Raw genomic sequence first — 12,292 nt, forward strand, 5'->3', positions numbered from 1 at the left:
CAAATGTTAAAATCATTCCACTAATTAAAACAATAAGCAACAGGCTTTTCATATACATTCAGGAATACACTGCAATATTTTTAAAATGTATGGAATTATATTCTTTAGCTAAACTACTTGGTTCATGCAATGGCTGTACCATTTGCAGAGACAGGTTAGTATTTGTATAAAGAGTTTAACTTAAGGCTATTCATAGGTTTTTTTTTCTGCTGCTAATCTACATTTTGACTAACTCCAAGATTAATTTTATATCATTTCCTTGAGTTATACAGACTATAAACAAGAAAAATAGCCAAACTATTTTTTTCCAGTAAAGTCAATGATTCAGATAAGCAAGGATAAAACAGAAGAAAAAACTCTGGTAAATATATGTTTTAGGGAAGTTAAGAAAATAAGTAAGATGAATTACAATCAAGCTTCTGTGTTGTACTGTACAAGCAGTTTGGGATCCTAAACAGATGAAAAAGAAATAAAGCAAATGAAAAAAAAGGGGGCTGATAAAGATTTTGGCTACAATACAGGAGACATATCATTACCATATGATCTAATGTGGGTGTCAGCCTGGATTGTGTTCATTGAGGGAAACCTTATTTTTTAACTGTGCTGTGGAATAGAAGCAGGAGGGTTTTCCACCAAGTGACAGTCACTGAGCAGTAACCTACCCCCTCCTCCTTTCCACACCTGCAAGTCCTTTGCCGGGGCTGAATATTTAGTTTAATTACATCTCAGCTTTGAGAGCTCCTCTTGCAAATCCCTGGATTAAAAAGGTATGGCTTTCAATCATTGTCCTGAACTATGCTTCAGACTAATAAAACTTCAGTCAAGGCTAGAGAAAAAATGGTTGCATTTTACTGGGAGAAGCAAGAAAAAGCCTACTAAATGTTTAGTAATGTTAGTGTTGTACCCTGAGCTTGTGTTGTTTGAGAACATGAGAAGAAGAATACGTTCTCAAGGACTGAGTACATTTCCTATTGTTCATTTGATTTTTGCTGTCTTTTGTTTGATGTGTAGAAGTAATACGATATTGCTTTTTTCTTACTGTGAAATTTGGCAGCAGGATATTCTGTGTTTGTAGTCACATATTTAGAGTATATGATATAGTGTGTGGGAGAAAAATGTATGAGTAGTTTCAATTCTGGTTGGAAAAGACAGTGAAATTTTGCAGTCTTTCTTTCCATGTATTTTAAACTTTAGTAGGAATATTTTCAGTTTCAAAATAATGTGATGTACAGTTATACAGACTTGATGAATGTCTTTATAAAATTAGAAAGTGGTATGTTAACATATAGAAACAATGGACTACACCTCTGAGAGAAGGTGACTCTGAAAGAAAGAGTTGAAAAACAAAATTCCTAAAGAGCTGAAACTCCTGTCAGTGGACATTCGGGCTCTCTTTAAAATCCCAACTATTGTGTTCGCACACCTATTGTTTAGTATACAGAATAGGTAAGACACGTGGTCCAGGGATTTTTTTTTAATTGTACATTTCATTCAAGTAAAACTTTATGATATTATAAGAAACTCTTCGGACAGAAAGTGGTAATTTTTTCATTAGTTGTAACGTAGGGTAAAAAGACCACCACCAATACAGTGGTTTCTGGTGACGTGAAATGATGCAGCTTTTGTGGAAAAGTCTTCCTCATTGTGTACATATAATTAATGCAAATGTAAACAGTTTTGTGCTCTAAGCCCAAATACCACATCATAAACCATTACGAATTCAATTCAATCCGTCTTTCCCTCTTCCTTTCTAAATGAGGTGTGAACATTAATAGGACAATTTTCTTTTATATGATTTTTAAATGGCTGTTGTTTTGTTAGGAATATATATATATATATTCCTATCTTCTGATTATTTTTCATTAGTATGATTTTCCCCCATTGAGTCCTTAATGCAATATATATATATATAATCTAAGCCCCATAACATCCATTATGGCCCTAACCCTGCAGTTCTCACTCACGCAAGACTCCCATTGAACTCATTAGGGGTCTTGGCTGTGTAGTGACTACAGGATAAGGCCCTATGACAGTATTTAGTTGATATATGTCATCAGTATATATTAGTGTGCATGAGTAAAATATGGAAAGTGCCTCTATGTTGTTTGTCAGACAATTTATTTCCAGTAGAGGATCCTGACTCTGCTTTCTTTGAAACTAATGGACATTTTACCTCTGGGATCAATGGGAACAGGATCAAAATGTTAATGGGTCAAAAACAGTTTACTTTATACCCAGGAGAACCTCTTTAAATCAGCCATAGCATGCCAGTATCATGGTATTTCTCTTGTGTATCTGATTCACATGGCATCTCAAAGTTAATGTAAATTCAGAAAATTTGTCTTTGCTCTGCTAATATTTCTGTTGTTTACAATACAACATGCTAAGATAAATGGTAATAAATTATGACTTTTACCAAGGGACAGAATATTTTTGGAAACTGTATTGTCGTTTTACTACCCTCCACTCCAAAATTATAAGAGTGCTGAATTAGATGAAGTAGTACTAAGAAAATGGTAATGGATTAATGGCACTTTGTTATATTTTTCTTACTTTCTCTCATACTTATAATTGTGTAGTCTCACCACACTCAGTACCCCTTGTACCTGGAATACCCGCTATGGGGATAAATTGGATTACAATTGATGGCACACTACAGACTGTACAGGAAAAGAAAATGCTTCTAATTCTAATTAAAAGCCATATTGCAATACACATAATCACACTGAATAATACCTTTCTCCCGGTGAAGTCCCACTGAAGACAAAGGGATTATTTACAGAGTAAAATATCCTTACTCATATTTGATAGTATCACAATCTGGTCCTAGAATGGCTAAATTAGAGAGACTTTAGTTATAGTTTTAAAATATTTTAAAGTATGCCATATTTTGTATGGCAGACTTGTCATCTGCTTAAGAAAAAGGGTAAAATGTTTTGGGAAGTTGCATTCTGGGAGTTATTTTATGCAAATTATGTAACAGGCATAGAGCTAGATACATTCTAATCCATCTAGCCTTAGACAACCACCAGCTCTCTAACAGAAATTTGTAGATCTAATATTCTGAAAAGAGGCCTCAAAATTCAGTGCCTGGTTTCTAGTTAATTCATTTCAGAAATGAATTTTTGTATTGCTGAGTTACTAATTTAAACAATTAAATGAACATTTATTTTTGTATACAGTTATAACTGTACCTGGGACTACATTTACTAATGTAAGAAAAGGCTCCTAATGTGTCAACAACAATTCCCCTCTTCCTTTATGAAAAGGCCACCATTATTAATAGTTGAGCTCTTTAGACCCAAGAGGGATTTTTCAAGATAACTTTTTCTGTATATTGCATGTGGTAAAAAGAGAAAATATTCATGGTTAACTAATTTGTAATCATCTACCACAAAATATGAAAATTACTCTGAATATTGGGAGTTTGAATATTTCCCTCAACACTGAACAATGCGTGCCAGATACTCTAAACTTGCAGAAACTAACTTAGGGCCCAGTCCTAAAACACATATGTATGTAGCTTTCCTCTTTGAGTCCAGTGGGACTACTCACATGAGCAAAGTTGCTCCTGTGGAATAAAAATGTTTTCAGGATCAGGCCCCTAAGTCTCATTAGAAAATATGCTGACAAAAAATAAGTATAAACTCAAATGCTTATGCAGTGCAAAGCAAAAGATTTTTTTTAACACGACATAGTTATAAAATAACATACCCTAAGCCAAGTAATTGGAAAGGAGGCCAAGAAGAAACCAACATGAAATGAAGCTTCATAATGTTCTTTAAACTGGGAAATAAGTATAATTTAATCAGCTAAAAGTTTTTTGCCCAATCTCCAGATCTTGTTCCATTTCCCAATCAGCCTCGGTGGGCTATAATTTAGCACACACACACAACAGGCTGGCTCTTAAAAAAAAAATTACAAGACATGAAATATGCATTATAGTGGATTTGAGAATCTCAAGTTCATCCCTAAAGGAACAAACTCATAGCGAACAACTGGCAGTGAAAGCACACACTCAAACTGCTACGGTGGCTAAGTACTGACAAATGGAAAACGTGGCTTATTGTGTTGACTGTTTTGTTTAATAATGTTGACAACACTTCCTGTTCCTAATAAATGCAAACAGATGTGTTTACAATTACCCTAAACCTCCTCTGTAAAAAGTGTTTTTGACAAGTATTTAACATTCTCCTACCCATGTAATATAAGTGGCCTATCTGTAATGAACAGGAACACATTTATGTAATTGGTATATATGCTGTGTATCTCCTTAGGAAAGCAGCTTTGCAGGAATGATAGAATGCTACCATTCTTTAAACCTTTGATTTGAATCCTAGGTTCACTGGTTCTGTTCTGAGTAGATGAAGTAAACCATGAAGGTGGCTGTCTTCTTCCTCCTGCTTCTGCCAGTATGCTGGGCCAAACCATTCCACCAAAAAGGCTTGTTTGAGTTTATGCTAGAAGACGAAGGATCTGCTGATCTTCCTCCGACAGACAGTCCTGACATATACCTACCCGGAGCAGTATGTCCATTCCGCTGTCAGTGCCATCTTCGGGTTGTTCAGTGTTCAGATTTAGGTAAGCTGTGAAGTAGCTTCACAGAGAATCTGTCTATGCTTGTTTTATAGCTAACTGTTTGCAGGTACTTTAGATGGATGACATAACTAGTGAGTCCTGCCACACTATAATTTGGTTGTTGTTGAAGACTCGCTTTATACAAAAAACCTTGCTAAGGTTGTTGTTAACTAGAATGAACTGTATGAAGGGGTCTATAAAGTCTAGGAAGCTGGAGATTTGTGGTGATGACCAGTGAAAGGTTTGTGCTGTATGTATATTTTCTTGCAAAACCACAACCTCTGCAAGCAAAATCACTTTTCTAGGCTCTATAATTTATGTATCTCAAATGAATCCAAGGGGATTAGATGGTAGGGATGGGAAAATCTTAAAAGGCTCTAAATTCTATAGGCCACTTTTTGTTATCCTTACTCACACAGAAAAACCATCCTATTTATGTTTATATGTAATAGGTGTAGGTATATTATAATACTTTTGTCTGTTGGCTTTATTGTATGGATGGCTGGGTGGTGTTGGTGGCTTGTGACATTCCAGAGGTCAGACAAGATGATCTGGTTGTACCTTCTGGCCTTATACTCAATGATTCTATGATGATTCAATGATTTCAATGGAACTGTGTGTGTAGTAAAGGCTTTACTCACTATGGATAAAACCGGACCCTTAATTAGACTGAAGCTATTTACTTGGAGAAAAAAGTTTACAAACATTTCAAAACATCAAAAAACTTTTAGAGCCATTTATAAAACATTTGGCTACGAAATTATTCAGGTCCAGATCGTGATACCTTACTTACAATAAGTAGCACCTTTAATGGCACTATTTATGGAGTAACTTTAATGGGACTACACATAGCATATTATTCAACATGAGTAGCGGTATCACAATTTGGCCCTGAAAGGAAATCAAAAGTTGTTTTCTCCAAGGCAGTTGGTTGGTTTATTGAGCTGATAATGATTTGATCAAACTCACTGAAGTAATAAGAAACACTTTCAAAACAATCAACAGCTCAGCTATTTCAGTGTATTGGTATGTTTTTATTGCTTTTCTATACTGCAGCTTTGTTCTTTATAGTTATCAATCGTTTCTAGTATGGAAGTGTACAAAGGCCCCACCCAGGATTGGGGCCCTCATTGTGTTGGGCATTGCACAAAGGTCAAAGAAAAGACACTCCCTTCCCTGGAGAGTTTTTTGAATTATTGAGCATGTCACATAATTATGAAACAGTGACAGTCTGGCAAAGAACCAGGAAAGAGCAAAATTCTCCAACCTAAGTTGCAGATGTGAGCACAGACTAAGAACCATCAGCATGTGCACCTCTCAGAGTACAGGTCCCAGCAGAAGAGCCCTAGCACCAAGACAACAGGTATCAAAAGTACTTTCTAAATTGGATGTTTCATGTGCCATGAAGACCTAAGGTTTCTCTACTGTTGTAAGAATGGTTAATATGAAGCTTGAATTTAGGGAATTTTGGGAACTGTGATCTCCCTCAACCTCTTCCTGCTCCATCTTATAAGGAGCCCAGGGATCTGCAGGAGGTTGGAGTCATTCACTCATAGGACCATGTCTGCACTTGTTCTGATGTCCTCCTGTCCCCTCAGTTTACTCTCTGGTGACATGGTTTCAACAGAGCTGTGCTACCAGGGACTCCCCTGAAACACAGCTGCTCCTGGGTCCTGTTTTTCTCCCACCCACCCCCAGCAGGTTCCTTGCTACTGAAGGATCTCAGTGGGAAAGGTAATATAGTCCCAGGACACATTACTTTTCCCTGATAATCTCAGCAGGCCTGATGGCAGAAGATGTGCATCCCCATCCCAGCTTGCAGCCCACATAGTGTAGATCCTGGGAAGGGTGAGATTGTGCTCTTGAGGTGGCTGACCCAACAACACACAACATCTTAGTTGAGAGGGAGGAGATATGCTCACAGAAGGATCCCTCTATGTGCAGAACATGGAGACAAAATCTGGCCCATTTTAGAGTTTAGTCCACATCCAGGGCTGGACCTTACCAGTGTCCAGGAAGTGCTGGTACAGCTGATGGGGAACTGCAAAGGAGCTGTATGCAGTTCTCCAATCCTACTACTAGATTTCCTCCATCTCTGTCCCAAGTGTCTTTTACAGCAGTCTCGCAGCCTCATCTTATAACAGCCCTTTAGGGTAGGGGAATCACTGAGCTTCGTGTGCACTGGCCATATCCTCTCCAGCTCCCTGTGCTGCAGGGAAAGGATAAGGGTGCCATAGTATCTGAGAAGCCCATTGTATGCTAACTAAGGAGTCCCCCATACTGGGAATCTGCCCTCAACTGCTCATTTATCTGACCTCTAATCTGTTCTCAGTCAACCAAGCCAATCAGCGGCTGCCAGATGAATTGGGTTCATGCAAACATTGAATGGAACTGAGGTCAGAGAAATAACGCATTGAAAAATCCACACTGAAACAATAAAACCTAACAATGAAAAATCCACCTCCACCCAAATCACTGTCAAAGAGTGCTAGTACTTATATAACAACTCTAGGCTTTTTCCCTAGTCAAATAAATTACCCTCGCATATTATCACATTTAATCATCTTCTCCAAAGGGAGTTTATACAGAAGGCCACAAGCAGTAATAGGATCTTTGGAAGAATATATTTAAGAATTAACCAGTTCCATCCTTGCCCACAGGGAAAGAGAATGTCTGGATCACATATACAACTAAATATTTGTCATGAAAGGAGAGCCATTAGAGAGCTCCAGGCTTGATTCATCCAGACCAGTGCACTAGCAGCCCTGCTGAGGAAAGTCTGCCCAGTATGGGAGTCACAGAGGCACAAAGCACTCCCAATCTTTGCTCCACCAGGAGATCTAAAATTTGCTGGGGGGAGAGCAGCAGTAGGTGCTTGGGGATGAACTGGTTGAGCTGATTTGCTGGATAGCCTCCATTGGAAGGCTCCTGTGGAACCTCGGGCAGAATTTAATTCCCCCCTCTCCACCCCCGACAGAATTTCTGAAGGTTGGCAAGGTAAATACTCCTGCCTGAGGATGAATCTGCACCTGCTGGGACAAGGCTTACAACTTGCAAACCTCTGCCACAACAGGGGTTAAACAATCCCACCATCTGGATTAGAATATTGTTTTACACCTAAGAAGCAAGGAGCATGTATAGGGGAACTGTCAGAACTTGATCTATACCATATGGGATTCAGAGACCAACTCCGTCCTTTTTCCCAGTACATTTTGTGTCTACAGCTGAGCACATTTAAAACAAAAAATCCTAATTAAATAAATAAAACGACAAAAACAGGCATGGTGTTCCAACAACAATCGTGTCAGCTGTATTTTTTTTTTGTTTTTTTTTTGTTTTTAAAAACCAGTCATGCCCTCATAAGAATATCCCCAGGAATTGATTTGCTCTGCCTCTGAGCCAAAAAGATGAACTGAGCTGTAAGCAGGTAGCTAAGTTTCCAAACTCAAAAATGGAGACGAGGAATGCACATCCATTTGTGACAAATGGCATATCAACAGTGCTGCACAATTAATGATTACCCAAATGCAACATGCCCCAGGGCTTTGAGCAGACAAGGCCATTTTGGTATCTCATTATATAGGCTCTGTACGCTCCAGAACCTGTCCTCTTGTCAAAAAGCAACCATAGCATTGCATGATAGAATAATCTTTGTCTCAATGTGTTGCATTCTATAAGACCTAGTCAACCTTTCCCCAGAGATTGGAGTCACCTTTGCAATTAGCATTTAATCAGGGAGAGAGGATTACAGCAGGGCCTGCTCTTTAGGTATCAGTGTGTGTGTATGTATATAGGTATAGAGAAGACATGCCTTTATCTATCCCTCCCTCCAGCTGGCCACTGACTAATACAAGATCTAGCAAGGGGGCCATTTAGAGTGTCACTCTCCAGAAGCTGCTGCAAGAGGAGTTCCTCGTAGGGCTCTCTAGTAGGCAAGGTGGCACACATGCTTATATTGCCCCCTCGGCAGGTACAGAATGGTCCACTAGCTCTTTCATAGGGGGACAGGGCCATGGCCCTGCATCATCTCTGCCTGTGTCTTGTACCCAGGTAATACATGGAAGGAGCAGTCCTTGCATCCTGAGAAGTACAGAAGATGCACTTGTGCCCAGCTGCCACACAGGACAAAAGTTGCTCCATGAGCCCTCTCTCACACACGCCAATGGAGAAAATCTGGCCCTGAAATGAATAAGATGTACAAGGAATGAATGCTCAGTCAGTGGTTAAAGCACAGGAAAGCCTGAAAATCAGATCTCAGTTCTAATTCCAGCTCAGATTGTAGTGTTTTCTTGTATGCATCATTTAACCTTCCTGTGCCTCAGTTTCTCCATTTGTAAAGTGGAGATAATACCTGCCTCAAAAAGGTGTTGTAAGGCTTAATTCCTCAGTGTGTGAAAGACTCTCTGAGATCACTGGATGAAAAGCTCACAGAATTATAATTAGTATTGTATTTTTTAAAAAAAATATTGATACAGTTTCTCTCATAGAAATATATTAACTCTTTGACCTTCCAGTCTGTACCATAGTGCCCTGATACAAATTAATTTGTCTGCTTGTTTCAAGTCTTCCAGCAACACCTAAAAGTCCTTTCTATACTCATGGCTCAATGCGGGAATATTTACTCTGCTACAAAGGCTTCCAGCTGCATTGGCATGGATCTTGATTCAGACTTCTGTTTTCACTATACAATCTGTCATGAGGAATGATATCACCTTCCTTGGTGTTGAGCCGGAATCCGCTGTAATGGGAGAAATATTCAAATATGCTTTAGGTGATTCAAATCAAACAACTGCCACATTTACAGAATATTTCTAACTTGAAAAAGTTGTTTTCAAAGTCCAGATTTAGTTTGACTAGTTTAGGAGAAAATAAATAGGGTCATTTTCTGCCATGTATATTTAGCTTGAAAATCTCTACCTCTGTGCTTGAATTTTGACCTTCATTTCAGTAAAAGACTATTTCAAGACAAATACATAACCTGAATTTTCCCTGGGCTTTTAAATGGCATGCACACATATTCAGATAATGAGATTTTTTTAAAAAAAAATATGGCTATTTTATTTATCTTCTAGCTTTTGAACTTTTAGGATATGCTTCCTTCCTGTTTTCAAGATTTTTTTTCCAGCATCAATAAGAGCTAGAAACTTACTCCTATTTTAAAATAAAGGCTGAAATTTTCACGCAATCCCCTGATTCCAGAAGCCAGGTTTTTAAGAAAAATAACAAATATGGAGAGATTCACAGTAAGATCATGAGAGTTGGCAGCACTCCAGGATAGTGATTTAATTGCTATCTAAATAGGTATTTGGAACAGACCACCAATGGTAGTGGTGGATTCATCATCTCCTGTGGTCTTCCTATTGAGACTGGATGCCCTTTTGGCAGATATAACTTTTGTTTGACCAAAACATTGGGGCTCAATACATGGGTAAATAGATGAAATTTAATGGCCCATAACATATTGGAGTTCAGACTATATGAGCTAATAGTCCAATTTCCTTCCTCCCTGCCCCCAGCCTTAAACTCTACAAATACGGTCTTGCAGAGATCTGTTGAACAATTGCATCAATACTAGAGACATGTCTGTGGGAGCTCAGTTTACCCTAAAACTGAAGAGCTACTCAGTGGATGATGAGAATTCACTGGAAAATGTGATCATGTCACGATATTTGTACAGCATGACTGGCATCACTAGCTGACCAGCACGTATCTTGCAGTAAATATACCATGGATTATATTATTTGTGGTGATAGCTCATAGAGATCTACACTGGGTAACAGTTTTTATGCATATCTTAGAGTTGAATAAACATAGAACTCAGAACATTCTAAAAGTTTCTGAAGTCTAGAATCCATGAAATTATAAAACTTCCTTGAAAATTGTCAAAACAATGGCTAGTGCTAGGCAAAAGTAAACTACGCCCACATTGCAGGAAACATTATCATCAGCAATGTCAATGTAGCTACAAAGCAGGTCTCATAGCTCATACATACTTGATTTGCTAATGTTCCGATTCTCCTGTTGATAAGCTTCTGCTTGAGAATTAATCTCTCTTTAAAAGTTAATTTTGTGTTAATTTTCTTGTTCAGACATGAGAGTTGCCATTTCTATGCATTTCCTGTGTCATACATGCGATTCTTGAGTTTTTTGTTTCAAGTTGGAAAATAGCGAACTTTTTCAAATATTAAGTAGAAGAGTGTGAAATCCCCACTCTACTGGGGTCAATGGCAAAAAAATCCCATTGACTTCAATGGGAGTCAGGATTTGACTTTTCCCAATTTAGCTGACAGTTTTTTGGATCACACTATATTAAGAATGTTTATAAAAATGTATATCACATTAAGAAATGTTTAATAGATATTTTAAGTAAAGGTTAATCAATTGTTATAGAATCCAACAGGACAAGTTTCTTATAGCCATGATTTAGCCATCAATAAGATCTTCTGTTAATAGTCTCATAACCATCTATAATGCATACTGCTCACGTGTGTAATATCTTACTGCATCTATTAATCATTTATTAACTCTTTATAAACTATATGTACTAAATATGAAGCATGACTATTTCTAGACTGTGCTACATAATGTCCTCCAAAGACTCCAAACCAATACTTTGAAATAGTCAAAGAGAAGCTACACTCAGAGAATCCATCTCAGTTTGTACACTGAACCCAATGCAAGCCAGGATGGGATTTTGAAAGTTTAGAGTCTTATTCTGGACCCACTGAAGTCAATGGTAAAGCACCCATTAATTTAAATGATGCAAGATGAAGTTTTTAGTGATTACTGGGTACTCACACAGCACGTAGGTCAGCAAGGTACTTAAACTGCGTAAGGTTGAGCACCAGATGAATACTGCCTTTGAAGGGAAACTCCGCACTTCCAGTATCTTCAAAAGGTGTTTGAACAAAGATGTTCCAACCCAGATATTTAGATGACAATTTGCTGGCTCATTGTATCCATTGAGATGTTTCCCAGAAAAGATCTTTAGGAGAGCTTGCTACTCCCACTGCCATTCAGCAGCGGCAGAACCAGGAAAAGACTATGCTAGACTAGGGGTTCTCAAACTGTGGGTCGGGACCCCAAAGTGGGTTGCAACCCCATTTCAATGGGGTCACAAGAGCTGGCGTTAGACTTGATGGGGTCTGGGACTGAAGTTTGAGCCCCACTGCCCGGGTCCGAAGCCGAAGCCTGAGCTGGCAGTGGGGCTCAGGTTACAGGCCTCGTGCCTGGGGCTGAAGCCCTGGGGCTTTGGTTTTACCCCCCCAGGGTGGTGAGGCTCAAGCTTTGGCTGTGGGCCCCTAACCTGGGATGGCCAGGCTTGGGCAGGCTCGTGCTTCAGTCCCCCCTGCTGGGGTTGGGTAGCAATGTTTGTTGTCAGAAGGGGTTGGTGTGCAATAAAGTTTGAGAACCGCTGATCTAGACCCACTGTTGCTCTATATGTCAGCTACTTTATTCAGAGGGCCGATATGCTCATGCCCACCAAGTATTCACAGGGAAGGGACTCAAAAGAGGGTAAGCAGGTAGTAGAGAACAGCTGTCTGTGTTTCATTACATCTGGTTTTGCCTTTTTCTGTAATGAAGTTCTCCAATAGTACAATGTTTGATTAGGCAGTTTTACCAATAAATACTTTTCTGTACACTCCATTTTTTTTAATTTAGGGTTTTCTGTGTTTGGCCTTGAAAACAGTGTTAAGACATGACAAAATTGCAA

General features: G+C 38.7%; 1 protein-coding gene across 1 annotated transcript in view; it reads left to right on the forward strand.

Moving 5' to 3' along the window:
• The first annotated feature begins 578 nt into the window (after positions 1-578).
• Positions 579-12,292, forward strand: part of DCN (decorin) — a 44,841-nt gene continuing 33,127 nt past the window's right edge. Inside the window, exons 1-2 of the mRNA XM_084639254.1 lie at positions 579-767; positions 4,341-4,581. Of these exons, the coding sequence (XP_084495380.1) occupies positions 4,377-4,581 (205 nt within the window). The 5' untranslated portion in view covers positions 579-767; positions 4,341-4,376. The remainder of the gene's footprint in view (positions 768-4,340; positions 4,582-12,292) is intronic.

Source organism: Lepidochelys olivacea (genome assembly GCF_965140295.1).
Source record: "Lepidochelys olivacea isolate rLepOli2 genome assembly, chromosome: 1".
NCBI lineage: Eukaryota > Metazoa > Chordata > Testudines > Cheloniidae > Lepidochelys > Lepidochelys olivacea.